At 40.1% G+C, this 27,418-nt stretch overlaps 1 protein-coding gene across 22 annotated transcripts in view; it reads right to left on the bottom strand.

Moving 5' to 3' along the window:
* ANKS1B (ankyrin repeat and sterile alpha motif domain containing 1B) overlaps window positions 1-27,418 on the bottom strand; it is a 1,079,782-nt gene that overhangs the window by 67,106 nt on the left and 985,258 nt on the right. For 18 of the 22 annotated variants that reach the window (XM_042947473.1, XM_042947472.1, XM_042947474.1 and 15 more), the window contains 2 exons: window positions 17,522-17,629; window positions 15,263-15,442 (listed from right to left, as the gene is read on the bottom strand). In XM_042947473.1, coding sequence (XP_042803407.1) covers window positions 15,263-15,442; window positions 17,522-17,629 — 288 coding nt within the window. Of the gene's footprint in view, window positions 1-15,262; window positions 15,443-15,889; window positions 16,179-17,521; window positions 17,630-27,418 lie in introns of those variants that run through there. The other 4 variants (XM_042947477.1, XM_042947476.1, XM_042947475.1 and 1 more) reach the window with 2 other exon arrangements.

The following is a 27,418-nucleotide window of genomic DNA, read 5'->3' on the forward strand; positions in this document are numbered from 1 at the left end:
TACAGGAACATTAATTACTGCTGTTCATTATCATTTGTAATTGGGCCGCTTTGTTGTTGACACTTGTGCCTTCCGTCAACGACGTCACTGCTGACGTATTTCTGGTAAAAGGCACCAGAAATTAACCTTGCAGACTTTTTATTAGAACACTTCTCATCTTTCCTGATAAAAGCTGACAAAGGGCTGCTCACTTTGTTGAAGAGAGAAGGAACATTTGTAATTAGTACACCTCTATGTTAAAGGCCAGCTTAAACAATTCTATAAAAGGATGTTAAACATCCCTCTGCAAGTTCATTTGCTTATTTCTCGGGCTAACTTAGCTTATCTGAACCTGAATTACCATGATATCCAAATAAATGGGGATTAAGGAAAGATATGTAGTAGTCTTATAACTGAGATATAATTAATAACTTAATGTTGATTTCCTTGATGAAGTGAAGGTATATAATTTTATCATTAGTGTAGACCTCTCTCCTCACTCTGGAAATGTTTTCTTAAAATACAACACACAGCTCACTCATTCTTGTCACCGTCCTGTATCTCAGGTTACCAGGAATTCAGTTCAGAAAATACAACACACTTGCATTCAAATCTACTGACAAAATGGAAAGCGCATTCTCCCTCTTCAAGGTTTTCTTCCTAAAGGTGGACTTCTTTTCTGCTCAACTGGTAGCAATCCAGTAGTTTATAGTATATTCTCTCTTCCTCCTCATCTATTTCCCCCCCTCTTTACCGGAGCATTCTCAAACAGTGCTATAACATCTTCTACTAAAAGCCAACAGACTCCTTCCCTTGACCACCTACTCAATTTCTGCTCTTCTTTAAGAACCACAACACCCCAAGAGATGCCTATGCCGTCTCCATGTTCCCTTTTCCTGTCCTCACTTGAGTCCACCTTTCTCCTGAGCTCCAGACTCAGACACCCAGTTGCCTTCTTGGCACCTCTACTTTGATGATTAATAGGCATCTTAACCTTAAATGCCCAAACCAAGCTCCTGCTTACCTCACCTTCTTTTTTAAGCCTTCTTGTCTTAGCAAATGGCAAATCCCTTCTTCCAGTGGGAATCATCCTTTTGCTCACATTTCCCATCCAGGAGCAAATCCTGTTGCATCCACTTCTACAGCCTTCTCATCCTATCACTGCCTGATCCAAGCCATTACCTTTTCTCACTTGGATTATTCCATAAGCTTGCAAACTGGTCTCATTGCTTTCACCCTTGCCTCCTTAGTGCTTACTCTCAATACAACAGCCGCCATGACCTGTTTGAAATGAAAGCTGCATTGTGCTGCTCTGCTCCATTTAACTCACAGGGAAATCCAGAGTCCTAACGATGGCCTGCAAGCATCTCCGTCCTCTGGCACCCATCTCCGCTTCATCTGTCTACCCTCCGCTCCTACTATTCTTCTTGCTGGTTCTGGACAGCAAAGCACACTCCTGCTTCAAGCCTTTGAATGTGTCTCCCCTTCTGCCTGAGATGTTCTTCCTCCAGCTACTGTGGGACTAGCTCCCTTATCTCCCGCAGGCTCTACTCCAATGTCACCTTCTCAGAGAAGACTTCCCTGAGCATCTGGCATATTATATCCAAATTAAGTCTATGTTTTCCACACTGTAAACAGATTATTCTTTCAAGTGGAAGTTGAACGTTTAAAAAAAGTTTACAGCATAGGAATCTGTCTCCCTGGCACCCTGACATCATTCCAGGATAGCTACTGCATCTTCTGAGCACAAGGCATGGATCACAAAGTAAGTAGGAAGCGGTTCTGCTTTTTGTCACTGTTTATGGAATGCAGACTGTTACAGACACAATCCCTTTTCCACTGTCAGGACCAGTAGTAAACTGGGATTCAGAGGCTGATGGTGGGTCTTGGAATGGAGCAAGCTGACAGTAGCTCTGTCTACCCAACAACACCAATTAGGCTCTGAAAACCTGCCAACACTGTGTAGTTAGTTTAATAATAATAAAAAAAAAGTGTGTGAATAGAGCCCTCTGGTCAGATTCTACCAGAGATGAAATTTCCTGCCTTGTTCTAGCGCTGAAAAAAAAATCATTTTTTTCTCGGTTTCTCCCTTACTTTTGTCATAATTCTTTCACACTTCAGGTTGTTCAGAAATTGACCAGAAAGAATCCAACAAGAAATAGGAAAGGTTCAGGGTGAAAGCTAAAAGTATAATGAAGCCCATTCCTTCTCTTGGATGCCAGCACTTCTAAAATAAAACAAAAACAAACTTGAAGACTGAACAAAACAGCTTCAAAGGCAAGAGAAAAAAGGGCACCCTAACAAAGGAAGGCTCGGGCAACAGCCAGCCGACTTGGCGGCTCCTTGAGCAGAGACTAAAATGAGATCCATCAAAAGATGGAGTCAAAGGGACTCAGTTCAGGCAAGGATTAATGCACCAAACACCTCTGTCTTTTCTTCCAGCAGTGACGGCCCTGCAGCCCCTTCCTCCAGGGGCACTAACGGAACGCTGCCTGGAAATCAGAAAACCGGAACCCTCTGTCTCTCAAGAGTTGTCCAGAGGCCGTGAGGCAGCCTCGGATCACTTCTGTCCCTCTGCTGTTGATACAGAAAAGGTGCTCCTCTGCCCCATGCACATGGCCCTCAACTGTATGTGATTCTTCTTTTTCAACTATACTTGAATGTCTCAAGTTCAAGTTTTTTTGTTTTGTTTTGCTATTTATTTGCCACCAATGCTTGTTCTAAAAGTTTTCAGATGGACTGTTTCATTTGCAGGGGATGCTGGACTCGAGAAAATCCTGCTTCCTGTCATTTCTCCACCTTTCTGAAGAGCAGTCCTATCAAACCTTCCTGACCGTGACCTTCCCCTGTGTCCACAGGGAAATTCTTCGACAGATCACCTGCTGGAAGTGAAAAGTCAGGCCAACAGTTGTTCTCGGTGTGAGACCCACTATTGCTGGTGTCAGCATTAATCCATCTAGCAAAAGTGGGAAGGACTAAATACCATTTTTGGTCCCATCATAAGTCCATTGGTACGATAGAGATTCCAATTATAAATTCCTATTGCTTGCCCAAATTTACAGGTTTCTCTCTTTCCCTCCCCTCCTACCTTCCTTTCTCCCTCCCTTCCTTCCTTGTTAACTGATTCTGCTACTGACAGCACATAAAATCAGCCCTCAGCTACCAGAGTAGTAGAGAACTATAGGCTTTATGATTTCTGTTATTCATTTGTAGAGATAATGTATAACCCTCATTCCCTAATATGACAGTTGTAGCCCTAAATGACAATACACAATTATTTATGATATCTCTTCAGAAAAAAATAAAGCAGGGCAAGAAAAAAGGAACATTGCACAGTCCAGATCTTATTGTCCCAGTTTCTCTGGATATTGTAGGGAATTTAAGTCAAGTGGGATCATGCTGCTTATTGCAATATGGGCTATTTGTTCTGCCTCAGACTTTGGATGCCACCATTACTGATACATTTTTTCAGAACAACTAAACACCTAAAAACCAGAAATATTAATAACTCATTCAGAAAAGCAGCGATCAGCTTTTTTATCATAACAGGAATTGCTGCAAAGGAACTGGATTTGGCAGAGTAATACTGTTCTTTGCCTGCAACATCTTTTTATACATTATGCTCCTTTCTTGTAAACTGACACTGTCATTTTCTTTATTTAAACCCATTTATTAACTAGATGCTCAACACTGCTTCTTGCATCTGGTAACAAAGATGTATTGGATAAAGCCATTCATTCACCAACGTTGAGACCCCACTATCTCCTCATATTATCCTTATGCGAAATATGGACAAACGAGGTCTAGTTGAATGATTATCTTAAATGATGCCCATCCAAGAGGTCCCTGGCAGAAGACTGCATTTTTTTTCTTCAGTTCTGCCTGTTCAACACTGAAATCAACACATTGGAGAAATTAATTGAAAGGCATACTTTTTCGAGGTAAGGTTTTTAAATTAGCACATTACAAACTTGGGAAGGATCACTGACACACTGAGTGTTGATCAAGCTTTACAAAACATTGATACTCTAGGACTATTGGATAAACAACTTGATAAAACTGTTTTTGCTGGAAAGGAGTAATGTAAATGTAAAGTCCTGCATTAAGGTTACACACACACCATCACCACCACCACCACCGAGGGCTGAGAAAAGAGGCACGGCTCAGCTCGTGGCCATTGGTAAAGGCTGGGAAATTTTCATGAAGGAAAGCTCAGTAGGAGTTAATGATATGTTAATGTTGTCGAGCATGAACATCAAGGAAGCAGATGTGCCCAGAGCTGGGGAGTCAGGATGCTGTGAGGCCCATATCCCACTATCAGAATGATATTGGCAAGGAGCTAGATATGATTAATAGAGTAAGGGGAAAACATCAAATTGTCTATAGTCTTAGCTATTCTCAGCAAGAGGGAGCAGATTTATCCTTCATGTTTTCTGAAGATAGCACTAACTATGTAGTAGTTTTAGGAAGGCTTATTTCAATTCAACATAAGGCAAAAGTTCTATCAGTTAGACATTTTACGATGCTGATAGGGCTGTTTCACAAAGTGGGGGCCACCTTTCCAGTGACAAATTTAAGCAGAAACTTGTGGCTGTCTATTAAGGATGTATTAGGAGGGGTGCTGTAGTAAGTTACAAGACTAGATACATTTTCTGGCCCCTTCCCGTTCTAAGTTTCTCTGTTTTTCTTTAACAGAAGTACAGAAGAATCTTCTAGCCATTAACACAAGTTACTTCAAATTTTTGTGATGCTGCATTCAAACCTCATTAGAGACCCTATCATGTCAGGGCATCATGTGGTTCAGTTGGTTTAGTGTCTGACTCTTGATTTCAGCTCAGGTCATGATCTCATGGTTTGTGAGTTCAAGCCCTGTGTCAGGATCAGTGTTAACAGCATGGAGCCTCTTGGGATTCTCTCTCTCCCTCTCTCTCTCTGCCTCTCCCCTGTTTGCACATGGGTCTCTCTCTCTTTCAAAATAAACATACAAATATTAAAAAGAGAGAAAAGGGGTCATGTCATTTTATAACTGTTTACATGAAGCAACTGTTTGCTACTCCTGATTTGTAAAGAATGTATGTCAAGAGTGAAGGATTTTCTTTACAAAGTTTATCCATGCTCCCTTAGAGGTTCAGTTCTCTACTAACCTTGCATTTATATAAAACATTAAATATTATTAACAGAATTTGTCAAGGATTCAAAATATTGGACTAGAGCCATTTGGGGTTCTAGAACTTTGGGATGTGTTATGTCTCCTGGTACTCAGTTTGGTTCAAGATGGCACAGGGTGTTAATCAACACAGTGGTTAAAGCACAGGTTGTGAAGCCTGACTGGGTCCAAATCCTACCTGTACTTCTTACAATCTATGAAGCCTTGGGTAAGCAACATAAGCTCTCCATGCCTCAGTCTCCTCATTATAAGTTGTATTAATTGGTACTGCCTCTGACGATAGTAGTGATGAGCTAACTACCAGATCTAAGCTAGGCAGGAGGCATGCTACTGTTCCACACAGTCTCTCTAAAAGATTTGAAGCTATCCCAATATGTGTCTAATCTGGAGTCCTAGAAACCTGCGGCATTGTGGTGCCTATAACCTTGTGTAAATTAATCTGGCGACAAGTATTTACAGAGTGCTTATTATAGTGAATTTTAAAATGGTGAAAGAAGAGTCAGGCTTGCTGTTACACAGTCAACATACACTTCATTATAAAAGAAAAATAATTTTTTAAAATATAAAATCTAATGATAGATTTTAATATATGCTAACTCATAAAGTATTTAAAGGTATTTAAATAAGGATATCATCCATAAATCCTTTCCAAAGGGCTCCAACAATAATTGAGTTATAACATAGACAGGAACTTCTTGTTCGAACTAAGCACTGTTGTTTCCATATCATTGGAGGGGTATCAGTTTGGGCTTAGCAGTTGGAAAATAGAAATAGTTTTGTAAAACTAGGATAAATATTATGAGCTTTACTCTACAGTGCATTTATTCCCAGTTGTTTTGAAAAAGCATAGTGTAGAAGTTATCTCAAAATAATGACACTTTCTAATAAAACCACCCCAACATATAGCTTTAGAGTTTATAAAATACTTTGACAGCTGCCACTTTACTTATATGTCTCACAACAATAATGTGAGATGGGCATTAATTTCATTTTAGGAAGAGAAAACTAAGACTTTGAAGGGCTAAGAGGCTTGTTCAGGGTTACAGAAGTAATAGATAACAGAGATGGGATTTTTAACCCTGATCTCATGACTTCAAATCCAATTTGTTTATTTAAAGATTTTATTTTTATATATTTATTTTATTTTTTGACATTTACTTATTTTTGAGAGAGAGACAGAGAGAGAGAGAAGGGGGGCAGAGAGAGAAGAGACAGAGAATCTGAAGCAGGCTCCAGGCTCTGAGCTGTCAGCACAGAGTCTGATGTGGGGCTCGAACTCATGAACTGTGAGATCATGACCTGAGCTGAAGTCGGACACTTAACTGACAGAGCCACTCAGCCTCCCCTAAAGATTTTATTTTGAAATCCCTACACCCAATGTGGGGCTCAAACTCACAATCCTGATACCAAGAGTTGCATGCTCTGGGTGCCTGGGTGGCTCAATCGTTTGGACATCTGACTTCAGGTCAGGTCATGATCTCACGGTTCATGAGTTCAAGCCCTGCATCAGGCTTTCTGTCAGCACAGAGCCTGCTTCAGATCCTCTGTCTTCCTCTCTCTCTGCCTTTCCCTTGCTCATTCTCTGTCTCTCTCTCAAAAATAAATAAACACTAAAAAAAAAAAAAAAAGAGTCATATGCTCCACTGACTGAGCCAGCCAGGCAACCAACCCCAAATCTGGTATTTTAAAAATCTCATCGGGGGTGCCTGGGTGGCTCAGTCGGTTAAGCGTCCGACTTCAGCTCAGGTCATGATCTCTCGGTCCATGGGATCGAGCCCCACGTCAGGCTCTGTGCTGACAGCTTACAGCCTGGAACCTGTTTCAGATCTGTGTCTCCCTCTTTCTCTGACCCTCCCCTGTTTATGCTCTCTCTCTGTCTCAAAAATAAATAAATGTTAAAAAAAAAAATTTAAAAAAATCTCATCAAGTTTAGTATGAAACACTGAAATCAATACTTATGTAATAAAACAATTTTTCTGCCAGACATTCTCAGAATGTCAAAATGGGTTTATTTAGGTGCCTACTACTGATATTTCTGCCTGCATAGAAGACATTCCCATTTCTGGTCATGGCACTCTGTCCATGGGAGGGGGCTCCTTTTCTACCCCTCAATCTGTGTGGTGCATGTGGAGCTAAAACCACCTCCAGGCAAACTCTCTCTCTCTCTCTCTCTCTCTCTCTCTCTCTCTCTCTCTCTCATCTCTCTCTCTTTGTCACACACACACACACACACACACACACACACACCTTCTTCTGTGATTAGCTTTGGACAGATAACTGATCCAAAACAGGCTGATCTGAACAAATGGGACCCAATGACAGGACTTTGGGGGGAACTCTTGGAAAGATAAGCCCTCTTTCTCATAGTTTCCAGTTGAACAGGAATTGGACTTGAAACTCCCTCATACAGAGAAAGACTGTTTGGGAAAAGAGCCAATCCAGAGGGAGCAGAGCTGAGACACGAAGAGCCAAAGAGCAAGACATCATATGAGCATCTGGACCCAGGTCTACTTGGACTTGGCAGTGAAATAATTCAAACACATGCCCTTTTTAACTGAAGACACCTTGAGTTGGATTTTTGTTAGTTGCACGTACATAGAAGAGTCCCTACTGGAATTTTACTTTAGTCATATACAAATGGAATTAACTGAGACAGGACCGCATAATCAGCCAGATTTCTAAAAAATTTTGTCTTCATTTTTTTTTTTTTTACATTGGAAAAAGAAAAGGAAGAGGGAGAAGGAGAATAAGAAGATTCTCCTACCCTTGAAAATTTATCAAGGTCAGATCAGAAAAGCCAAAACTCTGACCTGTGGACCCAAGAACTGGACTGAATATAATGAGAAACATTCCAAAGATTTAACAAGTGGAAAAATAGCCTGGTGTGCCTCTTTGTGAATAAGCTGCTCCCTGTTAGCAAGCCTAAAGCACCACTAAATATCACGAGGTCAATTCCACTGAAATAGGGTTTTTATATATTGTCAGATTTCTTATTTATTCAGTTGAAAATAGGATCTTTTATACCAATCTTTCTTTTAAAAAAAAAATCCATAGTCTGTTTTTAATTGGGAACGTTCCCTTTGGTTAAGTACCAGGACATGGAGGGAAGGTGGAGGCATCAAAGCTTCTTTAGCAAAATGAACAGAGCTATTTAGGTCTGACTGGAGTCTGTCAGAACAAATTCCTGGTCGTCTAATTTGCCTCACTGATGGACTTGACAGAGAATGAAAGAATCCAGACTTGTAAGATGAGTACCAAAATCTGAAAACGAACCCATCTGAGTGCTTTTCCCACTTCTTCCCATTATTTTTTTTTAAATTGAGGTATAGGATAGACGGTAACACTTCAGTATTTCCCAAAAGACACTAAGCACATTGGAATTTCTAACCCCAAAGTTGTGACAGGGAGAGCAGTATATATTTTGAGAAGAGACAATTAGCTGTCCACGTTAATAAACAAAGGGTGCACACATCAGGTTTAAATTCCAATTATGAAAGCAATGTTTTCCACTTTTGCTTGGTGTGATGCCTTTGGGAATAGATGGCTGGTGGTCTTGAATTCCTGGCTTGAAACTGGGCACAGATATCATCAACATCCCAAGTTATCTCTGAAGCTGGTATGTCAGCTTGTCAACTCGACAAGCTGTCAAGTCGGAAGCTCCTGATGGAAGAGCCTACCGAGTTTATTCTTCACCTTCTTTTTTTGGTTATATGTTATCTGTCTGTGCTTAAGTATCAGGAGTTGCTCTTTAGACCTTCATGTAAGAAAATTCTGAAGTCATGGACAGGCTGAACCTTTCTGAGTAGTGGCTAGGTGATAAGAATCTAAATTAAAAACTAGCCATTAACCTATGGGCATTAAAAAAAATCTGATGTTAACACAGTAATAAGAAAACTTGTTAGTTTTAGGGAAAAATCACTTTGTAAAATGTTATTCCTTTAACATAGTTGTGCTATTTTCTAAAGGCTGAATCTGTAAATTCCCATAATGCCAGAGCAGTGGGCAGTATTTCTAGAAACAATAGACTTTCTCTCCCAGGGAAAAGTATGATAGAATCAATTACCATCTTCCTTCTTTCCCAAAGATGGCTAAGCATTTGCCTCATGGCTTTTTGAGATATTCATGCCTCTCTAGCTAATTTTGTGTACTGTACATTTCAAGCAAGTTGTAAATTTCATTTAAGAGAAAAATAATCCCTTCTTTGTCACTTAATGTTTTTACCTCACCATGTTAAAATAATAATAACATGCCATTACTGTAAGATATTCTTTGCTACATACTTTCTTTTAAAGTTTTTTTTTTTTTTTTAAATTTTTTTTTTTTCAATGTTTTTTATTTATTTTTGGGACAGAGAGAGACAGAGCATGAACGGGGGAGGGGCAGAGAGAGAGGGAGTCACAGAATCGGAAACAGGCTCCAGGCTCCGAGCCATCAGCCCAGAGCCTGACGCGGGGCTCGAACTCACGGACCGCGAGATCGTGACCTGGCTGAAGTCGGACGCTTAACCGACTGCGCCACCCAGGCGCCCCTCTTTTAAAGTTTTTACTTAAATTCCAGCTAGTTCACATATTAGTGTCAGGTGTACAATATAGTGATTCAACACTTCTATACAACACCCAGTGCTCATCACAAGGGGGGGGAGGGTTGAGGGAATGGGTTAAACAGGTGATGGGGATTAAGGAGTGCTACCTACTTTTGTAACCTGAATTTGTAGAGAATTATTCCATCTATCTTCTGCTTCTCCTGGCTTTGTGATCACTACACAGATCCCTTCTCCATCATAAGACACTTCTTGGGAGCCTTCATATTTATATAATTAAAATAATAAAGAGGAAAATTCCAATTCCATTGTCTATTATATATTCTAAGCATGGATAATACTAGAACAAAAAGATGGCCTTTATAGAATGCTACAACCATCTGAATGAGCATTTACCTTTCTGATATCTTTGGTATTAACTGGCCCTTTGATGAACCAGGGACCCACGGGTGATACATCTGAATTGAGAGTCATATCATCTATGTATTTACACATAAATTTCTTACCTGATACATACAAATATGCTTTCACATAACTTATCTTATCTGATACACACAAATCCCAGAGGCAGGATTTATCCACATTTTAAAGAAAACTGATGTTCGGAGAAACCACATGACTTGGTACAGGTCACACAGCCAGAAAGAAACCAAATCAGAACTCCAAATGAAGAAGCCACTAAGGAAACAGCATCCACTGTTTGGAAAAACCACACACAAGGACCTCTCTGTATGCACAGTAAACCCCACCCACATACAAAGCTTTCACAAACATGTGTACAGGGCAGAGTTCTACCAAGCTGTGCAGAGAGGGTCTCCACCAAAAGGCTCAACAAATAACCATTATAGTTTTGCATTAAAGGGTTTTATGATGATTCATTAAAAAGCTGATTCAATAAGGTTCCACTAAACTACTAGTGATTTTATTGTCATTCTTCTTGCTATACCCACATAAGTATAATCTATTACAGCATATAAGTTTGTATTTGTTGAACTTTTATGAAAATGTTTTATATCATTTAAAAATATTTACACCATTCAGGGGCTTATATCAGTCAGATAAGTGTCTGACTCGTGGTTTCGGCTCAGGTCATGCATGATCTTGTGGTTTCATGAGTTCGAGGTCTGCACTGGGCTTTGTGCTGGCAGCTTGGGATTCTCTCTCATCTCTCTTTGCCCCTATCCCACTTACACTGTCTCTGTCTCTCTAAAAATAAATAAACTTAAAAAAATACTTATATCATTTAAAACAGATACCACAAGGTATCAAGAGCCATAGAAGAACCAGGATACGGTCAGGTAGACAGAGCTTGAGTGCTGACTCAAGCCATGAGGCACAGCTCTTACCCACCCAGGGTTCCTCGAGTACAGGAGGGACATTGTGAGGATCAGATAAGATAAAGCACATGGAATCCCAGGCACGGATTTGGCTGTGGCGGGGCTTCTATCTGACTCCCTTTCCATTTCTCTTCTTTTAACAATATCAAAAGAATGAACATTTGTAGAACTAATATGTTAAATGCTTTCAAATAAAGAAGTAATTGGTCTAGTCATACTTATTAAGTGATACTGTTTGGATCAAGAAACACTGGCATTTCAACGGTATCAACAGTACTGATTTAGGAGCAATTCAGACCAAGCCTTTGCAGTGCCTTACATAACGCCCTAGGTGAGTTCTGATTTAGTTTCTTTCTGGCTATGTGACCCAGACCACACAAGTCATGTGGTTTCTCAGTTTCCTTGTCTTCAAAATGTGGATAATGCCTGTTTCTCAGGTTAGTGTGCATCAGATAAGGTAACTGCCCCCAAATACTGGTATTTTTATTTAGATGAGAGCCTTAAGGACTTCTACATTATGGATTTTCCTCATTAATATCAAGCTAAAATTTGTTCAAAGATATATATTTCTTTTACTATTTAGGAGTCCTTTTTATTTTTGTGAAACTAAAAGCATCATTTCATTTTTCCATAAGTGTTTTCTGTAAATGAAGGCCTTCTATAAATGGTAGGAAGTTTCACATTGGGAATTTCTTGTTTCTTAGTAACTTTGGAGACTGTGGTCCCTTAACTTGATTAGCCCCATTACTCTCTTTTATTATTCATTTTCAGAGTATTCTGACTTCTAAATAAATATCACTTGAGAACATTTCTAAAGATGGCGAGTAGGCCCTAAATACTGGAAATATTTATCCCCCTTCTGATCGGCTTTCCAGAGTTTCACTTTATTTTCACTCACTACAGAACTCGGACTGAAAAGCTGATCAGCCACATGCTATGTGCACATGAGCAATTGTGTAGGATACTTCGTTTGTACTCAAATGAGATAATAGATGTGAAAGTACTTTGAAAATTTAAAAGCTCTATGGGCATTAAGTTATTATTATACAAACGTGAGTGTGACATTCATTTATTAGAGGCAGGGAAATATGGGAGCATTTCAGAGCTTCTGAGCTAATGAGTCCAATTTAGAACTGTAGGCCAGAAAAGTGATGTTTTCAGCATGACAGAAACCCATTGTCTAGATGTGATTATATCATTATGTTCAGTGGTTTAAAAAATGTTATTAGTACTGAACTCAATTCCATCTCTCACATATTCATTTAAGACAATTTGATGCCAGAATATTATTTATATCAGAATAAAAGCAAACAATAGCCACAGTATTTAAAAGCCACTGGATTCCAAGATAGGTATTTTTCATACTAGTTCAACCTGAACACCGATAATTAAACATCGCTCTAGTGTTACTTTTGAAAATCATTTGCCAATGAACAAATTTCATAGTGGAACAGACATTAAATGTATCTCAATTTAACTGTAAGCATTGGTTTTCTAGGTTAAGCAAAACACTTCCAAACATCTACTGAGTAGATCTTAAGAGGGCAACACTCCTATGAATTATTGCAACCACCAAGAACTTGAGGTTTCTGGCCTATGACTAGAATTCCAGATCACTCTGGTGGAGTCTCTGCTGAGAACAGATTTTCTGACCTGGTGATTTTTCTCTTAATTGCATTTTCCTTTCTTTTAGTAAATTAGCAAGCCTGAAGACGGACTTGTGTTGTTTGGTTAGGTGAGCCTTACCCATGCAACGAAAGCCCCTTGGGAGAAAGGTCCTGGGAAAGAACCTCAGGGACCAGGCTCCTGGTTGGATGGAGGTGTAACTAGCTGCTTGCCTACCGAAATTTTAATTTCTAATCCAAGTCTTTAGGAAGACCCAACTTTATTGGCTAAGCACATAGCCTCGGGGAAGAAATGTGGCATGGGGAGAGCATGACAGGTTGTTAAAAAAGCAAATGGATTTAAAAAATCATCCTAGCAAATGACCAGAAAAGAAAGGATAAGAAAAAAACACCAATTGAGTGGTTGAGTGATAGAAAAGCACTTAAAAAAAAAATAAAACTGTTTAACAACAAAATCACAGAGTATTTCCTATTTTGACAGGTTAAAGCTTTGAGACTATTTTTAAAAGGTACACATTCATTTCTCCACGATTTCTGGCATTTCTAGACTAGGAAACATTCTCAAGAGAAACAAACAAAAAACTGCAATTAACACAACCGAAAGAGTTGCAATCCCAGAATTCTTTTCCTTATTGATTAGTTTCTTGTAGTGCCATCTCCTATTTTCTCTGCTTTCTCTGCAGCCAAAGTGCTGTATTGAGCGGCAGGATTTCAGAAAGGTCTAATACGCTCCTGGCTCCTGGCCTATGTCTACATCAGTCATTCGATTGCTGTGAGCAGTACACGTGAGGAAAACAAGCATATCCACACAGACCCTCTGTGGCTCGCCACGTCCCATCCACCCTTTTATCTATCCTCTCTCTGCTTTTGGGCCTTTATCACCTGGCCAGATACAAGTTCATTCAACTTTCTCAAGGATAGGACAATTCTTGAAAGGGATGCTTTCAATCGGAGTGATGGGAAAAACATCTGGGCTATTCAACAAGAAATACTAGCCTTTGAATCTCACGAGGGACCTAAGGGAGAAATTTTGCTAGATTATCTCTGAGTGTTCACACGCAGGCAGAGGAGTAATTAATTTCCTCTTTGAAAAAACTGTGTTGTGTGCAGAAATGTCATAAATTATAGGAGGATCTCAGATAGGTGATTTTGTTTTTGAAGTTGGCATAGTCAACAGTAGCTAATGCTCTTTAAGGAAGGATCCTCCTTTACCCAGGAAATAGAAAGGTTCAGAAAATACCCAGTTGGTACTAATACATAAAGACTACATGGGTCAAACTTAAAACAAATCATGTCTCTGAAATGCTGTCATTACAGAAATTTAACCACGTATATGTGATCCACAAATACTAACAAGTAGCAGGAAATATATGAACAGCTTGGGGGAAAAAAGCTTTCAGACTCTAAAAGAACATCAGTGAAAACAAGAATAAGGATTAAAAGATAATACTTAACAAGAGAGAAAAGGAAAATTATTCATTTCTTGTAACTTGTACATTTTCATCTCCCTTCAAGAAAAGATTCTCCGTAATCCTAACATTGCCATTCCCTGCACAAAGATCCCAGAGAACAATTCAATATTGAGAGAGCTAAAAGGAGTTGCAATATACCAGACTCTCTCTCTCTCCAGGGTATCTGCAAGCAGAAAAGTCATGGTTTCCAGAACATTCTCTTCACATTTTTCTTTCATGAGCGGCAGCACAGAATGTTTACCAAAGGCTTTTCAAAACAGAATCTCACCAAACAGTTGAGAAAAATATTTAACAAGCAAAGCAAAGCAATTACAGTCGAATTTTCACCTCAAGATTCTCATCTTAGGTGTGGGAGGCAGAGAGAAAACTCTTAACACACCAGTCTGAACCTGGAAGGAGGATGAAAACAGTTGATTCTGCCAGTTGTTGTCAACAAATCCAAATCTTTGAATCTTGAGGACAAACGCTAGAGCCGTAGCTGCCCCCCTGGATGTGTGTTAAGAACAGTTCCACTGTTGGGTATGGCTGACTCATGTTTCTGAGCGGCAGTCTGAGGGCAGGTGAGGCATGGACACCTCTACCAAAACCACAGAGAGGGCTAAGCATGAAAGATCTCTCTTTTCAGTTCTTTGTGTCAAGCAGCATCATCACCTTCAACTACTCAAGGTGACATTGTGAGACGATGCAACCAGTCCCAACAGTGTGATACTGTTCAAATATGTTAACCCGGAAGGAAATTAACAACATCACGAGGAGTTACTACTTCCCCCCAACTTCTGCTCTGTCATCTAACCAATTTACATTTTATAACCCAGACTTTTGTTATTCATTTTCATTATGATTTCATTCTCACGCGGGATGATTCCCTTTGGCACAAAGACTTTCTGGGTGCAATGGGATCAGACAACTTCTCCCATAAGAATGGATAACAAGGACCTGGGTATACAAGCCATTCCCGGAAGGTGTGTTTTCAGTCTGGTTTGAGCGAGTAGGGAATGAAGGCCATAGCATAAGATGGTAAAATTCCAGCTGGGTGGACAACAGGCATCCATCGGCTCACTGAAAGCTAGTGTTCAATATCAGAATGCATTACTCGATATGGGTGAAAGGCAAAAATATCACAGAGGCTTTTAACACCTTACCTGGGCCATCTGCCTCTCCAGTTTTGATCGGGGAATATCATCAAAGTAGTTTTCATTTCTTCTCCTCCTTGCATCGCCCTGCATGATAATGTGAGGAACGTCTAGGGAGCCACCAGTGGTGTAAGTGCTTTGGCTAAGTGATGGAGACAACTGAGGAGGAGTGTGATTACCACTGGGATCCTGAATGGAAATACATCATGAAATAAATACCATGTTCTTGTGGCTAACCTTTGGTTTCACAATTGTGAAATACTGACAAGACACACTGCAGGGGTGGGGAGTCATTTCTGAATCACCTGCTAAGGAATGGGTGACATTCTACCATTTTACTGATGGCGTGATCTAGGCAATACTTTCCCCCCTAAGTATTTCAGGTCAAAGTTTTCAAGGATAATGAGTCAGGCCCGGTTTTCCTACACCAGTGCTACAGAGGAGCTCAGGAGAGAGGCACCCGTATGCTGGGCACCCCTGATGCGATTGTGTGTGTTTACAAGGGAAGAGATGCATCTCCCTGTGGACAGAGTGTCCTCACTGTAGTGACACATGACAAGAAGGCCCCAGTAGGACCTAACGGGTCTTGATTCTCCATCAAAGGGTGGTCTGGCAATCAGGCAGGGAAGAGGACACAGTATGGAAACACAGCATGTCACACGCAGACTGCAGAGCAATGCATATAATGACAGGGGACGTGTTTCAACGTCAAAGATGACTCAAGCTGAGGGAAACTGGTCAGAAGTCAGATAAGGGGTGGCAGACGGCTGGGCTCTAGGGTTTGCGAGTCAGAGGAGGGTTGGATTCTGCTGAATCTCCAGGCCACTTCTCCCCCAGATGTTCTGGGCCTCCTGTGACAGATTAAGATCCTGCACTTTTTCTTGGGAATCTCTGTCTTTGATCTGTTTGTTGTTCTCCTAAATCTCTTCCAGGGAGCCGGAGGGAGAGGTTCAGGAGGGGAAGGAAAGAGAGCAGAGTAAGTAGGAGGAAGTTACTCGTCTAAAGAGGCATTTTAGGATGTTTACACTGAAGGCACCTACATCTTTACCTCCTTTTGTGTAGCGAAATGAAGGTAAGACAATAATCACTTTCTAGTCTTATTTTCCCCCTAATTTATTTGAGGCTTCCCTTACTGGGAAGAAAAACACGTCCTGTTTTTACTTTCACTGCTCCCAAAGCCCCCAACTCTTTGGTCTCCAAATGTCCCAGTGTATCCCAATTTCCCCAGTGCTCAATTTTCCTGCTGGTTCCCTCCTCCAGCCACATCTCTTGTATTCCCTGAAATCGTGTAACTTCTTCTTTAAAATGGAATCACACTCACAGTCTTACCAGCTTCTCTCCCACCTGACCCTCTGCTGTCCTGGCAGTAGTTTTGCTGTTTTCTGAAGTTCACTGATAAGAGGCTTTCTACTGCATTTCATTGTTGGCAGGTACATCTAAGTGCCATGCTTGTGTGTACTGTTTGCTATTGCTGCCTTTGCTGACACGTGCAGAAAATGGATCAGAAGCCAGTGCAGGATGAAATAAAGAGAACAGAGTTGGAACTCTCCAACCAGTCATGGAGATCCAGGCTTTTCGATGAGTTTTTGAGAAGTTCCAACAGGGTCTCATGGAAACCAGTGACTGTTGGCTGCTCCTTCCCACTGCCATTTTGCCAGCAATCAACTCTCATTTTCTTGTTCTCTCTGCTTTGCCCTTCTTGCCTTCCTTCTCCTTCCACGTTATCTTTGTCTCCATTCTATACTTTTCTCTCTAGTTTTTCGGCCCCAGAATTCTAAAATATAGCTGCAATCATTTATTAATGTTCTGGATTCTCTATTCATAATTTTTGAAGGAAGTAAAGCTGACAAATTTTTACTTCCTAAAAAAACAGGAGACCCTAAGGTTAACTTTCAATTTATCTTTCCTTAACTGTGGTCCTTGAATGATTCTCGTTCTGTGGGTTTGAGGAGTTTGACCTAAAACTCATCTCCTCTCACTTGGTGCAGATGGGAATGTGGGAAGGGGGCAGAGGGAGTGGTTCTTTAAAAGTGCTGGTTTGTAATGTGTACATCTCAATCTCAAAAGTATACATTTAACCAATTGAGAGAAACAAATCTCATCTTACAAAACACAATCAAAACTGAGATTGTTTTTATATAAATAAGGTAAACCACATGGAAAACAGCCTGTACTTCTCGATCCATTGCTTCGATCATGTCATTTTATTGCACACAATAACTTCTGAGGATAAGAGTGGAGGCGGAAACGAACAAGCTGGGCACTTACCCTGAGGGTGATGGACCGAGGGGGCTTCTGTGGTGGATCGTCGTGCAGCCTGTCTCCCAGAGATGCCAAAATACGTTTCCTGTGGCCAATCAAATTGATTTTTAAAACCTGAAACGACATATATTTGGGTTAAATATTTCATCTGAGAAAAAGATGTCCTAAAAGATGAAAAATGAAGGGATCTGTGCAGTTACCTCTGCACCATGAGAGATGTGTGAAATCAGGGTGGGCCCTCAAGTCCAGAAAGATGGGAATGGCAGGGGCAGAGTCCAATGTGGCTGTGGAGTGGGGGTTGGAAAAAAGAGCAGAGACACGGCTCCTCCTGCTGGTGCTGCCCTGGAGTCTAGATCTCCTCTCATCAACCACCACCCTTTCCAGAGGATAAGTCACTTTAACCCGCACCAGCAGAAAACTCTCCCATACACAGAATCCTATTGCTCTTAGAATAAAATCGGAGTCCTGACCTGGCCCCAAGGTCCAACAGGGCTGGTTGCCCTCTGCCTCCCTCTGTGTCCCTCCATTCAGGATGTCCACACTAGCCTTCTCTGTTCCTTGAACATTCCATACTCATTCTTGCCTTAGGGCCTCTATCCCTTTTGTCCATCTGCCTGGAATGGTCCCCTCAAGATTTTCAAATGATGCCTTCTCATCCCTCTGGGGCTCAAGTGTTATCTCCTCACAAAAGCCTTCTCCCTCCTCTCACTAAAAGAACCATGCCCTCAACCCCCATCACACTCTTTTTTCATGATCCTCTTTTTATCATTCTTTGAAATAACTTTATTTATAGGTTCAGTGTGTGTGTGTGTGTGTGTGTGTGTGTGTACCCATCTCCCCTAGGTAAACTTCCTGCAGGCAAGGCTTTGGTGTATCTTTATCATTATGATTTCCCAAATGCCTAAAGCAATGCTTGAAATAACAGGGGTTCAATGAATATGAAAGAATGAATTTTAATGTAGATGAAGGTAGCAGAGGAGGGTTGGAGTCAAGCACTACCTACCTGGGGGAAGACTCAAAGTCTCCCCAGGATGGGATTTTGAGTCTGAGGGCCCTACAAGGCACACTGTGGAAGAGGTGACAAAGGAAACCAAGAGTTGCAGACAGTCTCAGTTCCCACCTCTTCCTGGAGCTTTGCAAATGCTACTCTTTTTCAACCATCCCAACATCCCTCTCTGGAAGGGGTTCTTCTTGCTTTACAGAAGAGGAGCCTGAAGTTCAGAGTGGTTAAGTAGTCTATCTAAGGGCCAGTACGTGGTGGCTCTGGGATTTGAATGAGGTTTGCCTGACTCCAAAATTTGTTTTACCTGAAGGTAAACTGCAAAGTTTGGGCACATCTCCAAATATTACTGATGTTTTAAAAGAACATATTATAAATCCATTCATAAGAAATGCATTTACCTCTTCTCTGCCCACGTGTAGTTCCAGGACAGAACTGGAACTATTTGGGTCACTAGTTCCTCAAGTACAATACCCATAGTGTAAGTGATCTAAACAAAATCTCTCTTTTCAAGTTTTAAAGAGGAGAGGTGGGCATTCTCTGGCATTCCTCCTGCACTATCTTGAATTTTTATTTGCCTATTTGTCAGTTAGCCTATTGGACTTTCTGCCTACACTGATTCAGATTTTAAACCAGCAGTATGCTCTATTCCTTTCACATCTACTCTCTGATCCATGTCTGTTGATGACGGGGATAGCAAATGTTCATCAAGGTGAGTGATCACATGCACCACCTCCCTATGATTTTGTAAACCTTTATTTTGCCTGGCTGATGCATCCTGATCTTTGCAGTCACCCCCATAAAGCAGCTCCTCTTCCCCACAGATCATTCTAGTCAATTTCTGTACCTTCTCCTACCCCTTTACAGCTGCTTAAGGTTTGTCCAGCAAATTACAACATTCCAGGTGTAAGTGAACCATGGCTTTACATCTGAGCAGTACACTATTTTCTGCTTTGAATGTACCCTTTTAAATGTCCCTTTCTAAGTACTCCTGATTCTGGCTGGCCTTTCAGCCATGGGAGGAAAAACCAGGGGCAAAAATACACACTGGCTGTAAAACCTCTTAACTTTGTTACAGCTGATAGTTCAAAGCCTTTTAATCTTGGAAGGAGGGCTTGTATTACTTCTCCCTAAATTCCTTATCCTACAGTCGTCCATGCAGAAACCCATCTGCCGTCCTTCTCCATACTCACATAACCCTGTATTATCTTCCTGCATGTATATTAGCCGGTATGGCATTTCACTACCTGGAGGAGTTTAGCAAGTTTTGCAAATCTAGAATTTCACCATACACTCCTCAGATGATTTAGAAGTATGCTTAATAAGGATGGTCCCAATGTCCATGACTTGCAGGCAATATTGTTTACACGATCCAGAGAAATGCCCTTATATTTTTGCGTTGTTTCTTTTCTTTCTTTCTTTCTTTTTTTTAAAGAGTACCAAGATCAAAGAATTCCTCCATTTCAGGGAAATATAACATTAACCTTTTCAAATGTATTTGCAAGTCTAAAAAACACTACATTCTTCTCCTTCTCTTTTATTCTTATTCTCAATTACTTTGCCAAATGCTTCTATTGAATATAAATTCCTCCCATAAAATCTCCACTGCCTTCCTCCCAATAGCTAATTGGACCTGCTGCTGCTGCTGCTGCTGCTGCTGCCTTGGGCCCCTGGGTCCTGCTAAGTAATGTTTTTATCATAATAAATGAATTCAGAATTACTTTGACAAATAACTGACACTAAACAACAAATAACTGTGGTAAAACTGAGCTGGTGTCCCCTCCACTGCTGCTTTTGGTTTACTCTCCAACAACTCAATTTGGGGCGAGATACCTGAGTCTCTGATCTCCATTTTCTCACCTATAAAGTGAGGAAGTTAATGCCAATCCTAATGTTGGGAAGATGAAGAGCGAGATTATGAGAATAACCAGCACAGGGCCTGGTGTAGAGAAGATACAACCTTCACACTGTGCTTCTTCCAGTTAGTGGGCTCTAAGGATGCATGCAAATCCTGACCCCGAAAGACAGGGACTATGCGATATTCAGAAAGTTAATCACATCAAACAAGTCTGCTGGTGCTTTGCATGCAGAGATTTGGCTAACCTTGGAAAAAGTGCCCACTGAAGTGACATGTACTGGTAGGAAGGGGTCTGGTTTCTAGCTGTTAAATTTACTCCTAGACCTAATCTAAAAGAATGCATGCTATTCTCCCATGCACATTATTTAATCCCCAAAGGAGGTAAGCTGAGGCACTCTACACTGGAGCTCTACTGCTGCCTCCTCTACAGAACCTTCCGGAAGAGTCCAGACAGATAGATAGATAGATAGATGGAACAAATTAACACAGAGTGATGAGTCATGTCAAAAACATGTGGGTAACTCTCATTTATTAGAAATGATCCCACATTACAGAAGATACTGATGATTACCATTTACTTAACATTTACTATGGTCTAGTTGTGCTAGAAACTGTGCCAAGTACATTATATATGTGTAAATATCTCATTTAATCCTTATAATAACATTCTCATTCTCATTTTAGAGGTGCAACCTGAGACACAAATACTGAGTAACTTGTTTAAGGTCACAGTGCTAATGGCATCATGGCGGGGATGTGCACCTGATTCTTAACCTGCTTTTTACCACTTACCAGGCTCTTCTTCTTGCTGTCAATCTCTACACCGTCTGGCTTCAGCTACACTATAAATAACGTGTCATGAGGCTTCTTAAAATGGTGCTTTGTAAATTTTGAGTTATTGTGTTCAAAACATTTATAATGGGTTTTGATCATCTGAAAACATTAAAATACTATAGCTTCAATTCTGGACAAGGCTAAAGCAGTGTTAAAGCTTCAGGTCAAAAGAGCTCAGGTGGGTACCTTACAGAATTCCTTGTGAAATGCATATATAGACAAAGGATAGGAAGTCCTCATCAATCCAAGATTCAATCCAAGTTGGCTAATATTAGAGTGGTGGTGGTGGTGGGGGGTGACGTTTAGCTTCAAAACTCCCAAGTCAACAATAAGAAATCAAATTGGCCAGACAGTAACAGAATATTCCAAAGAAAGATAGTCACTATGAAAAAGTCAAGTCCAAAGGCAAGTGGGTTTGCCTTGGATGAGAACAACTTAACTAACATATGGTCATCATTGGAAGCAGACAGGGAAGTAGTGGAATCCTATCACTTTAGGCACCGTAACTGATGACCAGTCAGTCTGCAAACCTTTGGTTTTCAAAAAGCCAGAGCAATGATTACCGTAGTAGAGAAAAACTCTGTACGGGTTTCATTCCTGTGTGGGTGGAAGTGAACTGCATATAAAAGAAACCCCATGGGTATAAAAGGTAAAGTAATGGTAATATATTGGGGATTTAGTTATTCTAAGATATTGAGCCAATTCTGCTCAATTCAAACACTGATATTGAGTTTCTGCCACAGATTATTTGGCAGTACAAAGAGGGAACTTAGAGAAACGGGACATGAATAACTACACAGTCAAACCATTAACTAAGAAAAAAATTATTATACATATGAGCCTAAGAATGTGGTTCCAGCTGCTGAATTCTAACAGATATGAAATAAAAGTTACTGCATATTTTCTTAACGGTTTTTATTACAACTACTATGAGAAATGTGAGCCAAAGGCAAGGAGTGGTGTTGAACCGACATGAGCTTTCCTCATATTGGGACCCATTCATCAGACCAGTAGCTGCCTCTAGGAATTTTCTCTAGTATCATCAATTGAACAGGACATCTTCAGAAATCCTGTCACAGATCCCAGCAAGAGGAGAATAACTGTGGAGTGACAATGCTGCAATGTTATGTCACTGTCTTTTATGCTTCTGGGTCTGGCTGTGGGAATTCTGCTAGACAATGTCATGCCATTACCCTCACACTGAATAAGCTCGCATCAGAATATATGTCACAGCACCAGGTAAAGTCAGCATACTTAGGCTTCTTTTTTTTTTCTTTTAAAATTTAACGTGATATATGTTAAACGTTAAATTTAACATGATTTAAATTAAACATGTTTTTTCTTCATCTGCTTTTAAAATTAAACAATGTTTGGATTGTAGTAACAATACTGCTCTCCCACTGTAGAGACAGAAAATACAGAAAAACGAGTAAGGGGACAAGTTCTCTGTAGGCTATTAACATATAGATATGCTTCCTTTCATTTTGTCCCCATGATTATATTTTATAGAAGCTGTAACATAAGTTCAATTTTCACCTTAATTTTTTTCACTCAATATTAAAGCTAAAATACTTCCCTAACATATCCAACTCTCAGTAGACATTTTAAGTAACTCCATATTACCATATTATTGCTTTAGACAAGCATGGCATAATTTACTAACCATTCCCCTTATTGTTGGAAATTTAGATTGTGCTTCTTTTCTGGATATCAAATATTCCATGGACTAAAAAAAAAAATCCTATCATCCTACAATTTCCATTTTCATTGCCATGTTTGCATAGACACCATAGAAAAAAAACACTGGAAAAAGCTGCGACAATGTGCATGAGTCACAAAGAAAAGTCATGTAGCGACAGTCTGTCTCCATGTTCCGCATGAAATCTCAATCCATTTATTGCTGGCTGGACCAAGTCCTCCAGGGAAAATCACAAATCCACATAATGTTCCTCAGTGTCACATTTTGCATTTGTTATATTTTGGAGTTCAGATTTAGCTGACAGACGTGAAATAACACATGTAGCTGAATACTCCAGAGACTACACATGCAGCAACACTGAGCACACGAGCGATTCCAGTTATCACCACCATGGGACTGCATCCTTTTTATTTCCAGTTTTTTTATTTAGAGGGGGATTTTTATTTAAATGGTACTTAAATGAAACAGCTTTATCCTGCATTTGGAACCCTCCTTCCATTTTAACAAGGTAGATAATTCCCGTTTCCCTTTTCTAGATGTTTGCTAACTACGGAGAGCAGCTTTTATGCAACTCTAGAGCATGCATCTGGCTTCACAGTGGCCTCTTCTAACAAAACTGCAAGCGTTCTGAGGAGTTCTGGTGTTCTTAAAGACCCAGAATGGAAGTTGAGCTAAAAATTTATCTGCTTTGTTCTCATCTGCAGAACTAAATTCTGCGATTAAATGCGAAAGGTTTTCCCCCCTCTCTGGTAATTTCTAAACACTTTCCACCTGGAAGCATCAAGGCAAAAGTGCCTGTGTGTCATCCAATTTCAACTCCCACAATGCCAGAAGTCCTCGTTTGAACTTGTATTTGATTTTTGACTGTGACATGTTCTCTCTGATTTTTTGGGCTGTAATAATCCATGTCTGGCATAATATGGTGGATAGAAGGACCTCTGAAGCAGAATATCATGACATTTTGTTCTTCCTCTGATTCTTCTTCCAGCTAGCTGATCTTTTTAAATATTATTATTATTATTATTGAGAGAGAGGGGGAGAGGGAGAGAGCATGTGTACATGTGTGCACAAGCATGGGAGGGGCAGAGAGAGAGGGAGAGAGAGAATCCCAAGCAGACTCCATGCCCAGTGCAGAGCCTGACGCAGGGCTCGATCTCATGACCGTGAGATCATGACTTGAGCTGAAATCAAGAGTTGGACACTCAACCGACTGATCCACACTGATGACCCAGCTAGGTGATCTTTAATATCTTTAAGCAGTGATATTAAAGGGATAATAATAATCTTACACAACAAACTACTGGATGTCTTTCACATGTAACCCCCATGTTATGCAATTTGTGAGCCATAAAGAAGAAAAAATATTCAGTCCTCTAGGGTTCTCAATATAGTAGTTAGAAAAAAAACATTTAAAAAACAGGTGTGTATATCTTCTTGTCTATTATGTATGTATGTATGTATCCATGTATCCATCCATCCATCTACCTATATATCTATCATCCATCCATCTATCTAAATATATGTGTCTACACAGCCTGCCAAGACTAAAAAGGGTTTCTGTGGATTGAATGAGAATGACTGGGAAGCTGCTCTGGGAACCATGAAGCATTGAACTAAGGCATAATTTCTCTTTTAAGTATAACAGAAACTTTAAACTTGTTTTATCCTATCCTTGAATAAACCTACCAGCAAAATTTTTACTATTATCTTTGTTATTTAAATGTGTTACTATAGATATCTCTGGGTAGATTCTAAATATTTTTTTTAACGTTTATTTATTTTTGAGACAGAGCATGAACAGGGGAGGGGTCAGAGAGAGAGGGAGACACAGAATCTGAAACAGGCTCCAGGCTCTGAGCTGTCAGCACAGAGCCCAATGAGGGGCTCGAGCTCACGGACCACAAGATCATTACCTGAGCTGAAGTCGGACGCTTAACCAACTGAGCCACCCAGGTGCCCCACTCTGGGTAGATTCTAGATCAAGAACCCTGACTTTCACTTTTCCAGCCTTCTCTCCTATTAATCTAAAATTTCTTTAACTCCAGCCAAATCTCCTCCAGGTCTCCAACTGTGCCATGGACATTTCTTTGACTTAAATATACAACACTTCTGCATATTCTATAAATATAGATATAAATATCACGCTCTCCTTTTCATTAGAATCTTGGAAGGATGAAGTCAAGATCCACCTAAAGTTTTCCTTGCTCACCTTGGATTACTGCAACCTCTCTCTCTGAATATCTGTATTATCTGTAGGCTGCCCTGGGCTGGTAACACTGGATGTATCTTGGCTTGTACTGCTAGCTCTCTTTGTACATGTCTGTGTCTTACCTGTTCCACCTGACTGCAGGCTTTGGAATCTAGGTAGGTACAGTGTTACTGAGTCCTAGAGTTCCTCAGAGCATCTACCTCACAAGGACATTTTAGAGGGATATCCCTAAAATCTCAGATCTGATCACTTCTGCTGTGGGCAACAAATGACATAGGAGAACTATCTCTGAAAGCAAAGAGAACACTCATGTCTTATTGCTTTTTCCTTTCTGCTCTCTAGTTTTCTGTTCTTTCTGAGTCTTAGCCCCTGATTCCTTTACACAGTCTTGCCATGAGTGATGGAAAACTGGCTTACCTCCTACCATCTGTAACTCTTTCCCTTTACCTCTAACACTTTAAAAAATCCCTCTGACAAGATTTGACACATTTTCTTTTCCTTCTGCTATTACTTTTCAGAGCAACTACTACCAAATAATCAGCAAACACCAGTTTGTATAATACATGTGACCAAAATACAACTGTGCTAACCTATGGGGTGGAAAAGAGGTTCCAAGTTCTATGGCCCCAGAGAGAGCAAAGGACAGTGCGAGAGTGAGGGGGGTCCCAGGGAATGTAGGTTTTCTCAATACAGTCTGTCTCAAAAAACAGGAAACACTAATTAGGAGGAAATGAGATAATCTTTGCATGGAAAGAGAGATTTTAATGGTATAATTGCTTTTGAGCATTTAAGGGTTCTGGAAGTAGAAAGCCTTCTTTTGTAATCAATGAGAATCTTAGGTTTATTTGTAAAGCTCTCTGAATTACCTCTTGATGAAGGTACTAATTTTCTGATTATATTTTCACATAAACATTGCTCCAGAAGATTAAAACCAAGCAAGCAAGCAAGCAACCAACCAACCAACCAATCAGTTCCTAACTAATTTCCCTGTAAGTTACTTTTAAAGTACAGCTTGCTGCAAATTAGGTTTTCATAGGAGAAATTTGGTTTGCATTGCTCAATAACCCAATCGTTGGGATTACTGAAGAAAAAATTTGTTGCAGAAGAATATGGGAAATATGCGCTATATCCCACATCTGAAGTTATTCTTGGAGATGTGATGATGAGCTAAAAGCATTTGAAAACCGCAAATCTCTTTGCAGTATTATTAATACATAAAAATACTCTACATCTTAAGAAGTAGAGAGGCCACAGTTAGGCTTATCTTTTGCTAACCATGGGGGATATTTATGGCTACTGAGGGTATTTTTCAACTTACCTTACTCATTCAGTTTTTGAGATCATAAAACTTATGATCTATTATATTGTATGACCCATGGTCTCAGTATTATAAATGATACTATGTTTAAGAAAGTTCATTATTAACATGTCCACATATTGTAAATTAAACGGAATATGCAAAGTACTTGACTAAACACATATTTGTAAACAGAAGCTTTAAGACAAATTGCATTCCAAGAGACGATCTTAGGTAAGTAAGGGCCTGGTTATTCAATTTTTGGGTTATAAATGGTCTTCTTTTCTGCTCTTTTGCTACCTCCTTTGTGCTGTTTGCTACTTTAATGACATAACACCCTACATCAGTGGGTAGGTAGAATAGTGAAAGATGCAATGAATTCAAGGCAATCAATTCTGTTTCTTGTCAGCAGCTCTGATAAAAGAATTTGGTGTGGGAGGAGGTAAAAATCTACTGAAAACTAGCTAAAATTAAGGTTTAAAAAGTGCATCCATGGATTTTACTTAGCCCAGCTAGCTACTACTGCACTTTAGAGTCAGGTGTTCGCCATATTTCAGCCCATGTGTGGAGGGAAAAAGAATGTCAGGGGCTTAAAAAAGTATTTCTAAGGAAAGCAGATGTTGTTAGTCCCAAAGACAGGCTCAGGATAAGAAAGCAGGATGACAGTGAGGGACAGATTTTTAATAATCCACTTACTTCCTTTGTTACCCCATCTGCTTCCTTATCTCCTAGAGAATCACATAACAGAATACAACTCGGAATTACTATATACCCACAAGAATGGCTGAAGTAAAAAAGACTGACAATACCAAGTGATGGTAAGGATGTGGATAAACGAGAAATCTCATATTGCTAGCAGAGATATCAAGGGGACACATCTACTTTTTGGAGAACTGCCAATATCTCACATTATGACCCAGTTTCTTACCATATGACCCAGCAAGTCCACTCCTAGGTAGCAGTCCAAGAGAAAGAAAATTACATGTACACACAAAGATTTGTAAAT

Source organism: Panthera leo, chromosome B4, assembly GCF_018350215.1.
Source record: "Panthera leo isolate Ple1 chromosome B4, P.leo_Ple1_pat1.1, whole genome shotgun sequence".
NCBI classification, from domain to species: Eukaryota; Metazoa; Chordata; class Mammalia; order Carnivora; family Felidae; genus Panthera; species Panthera leo.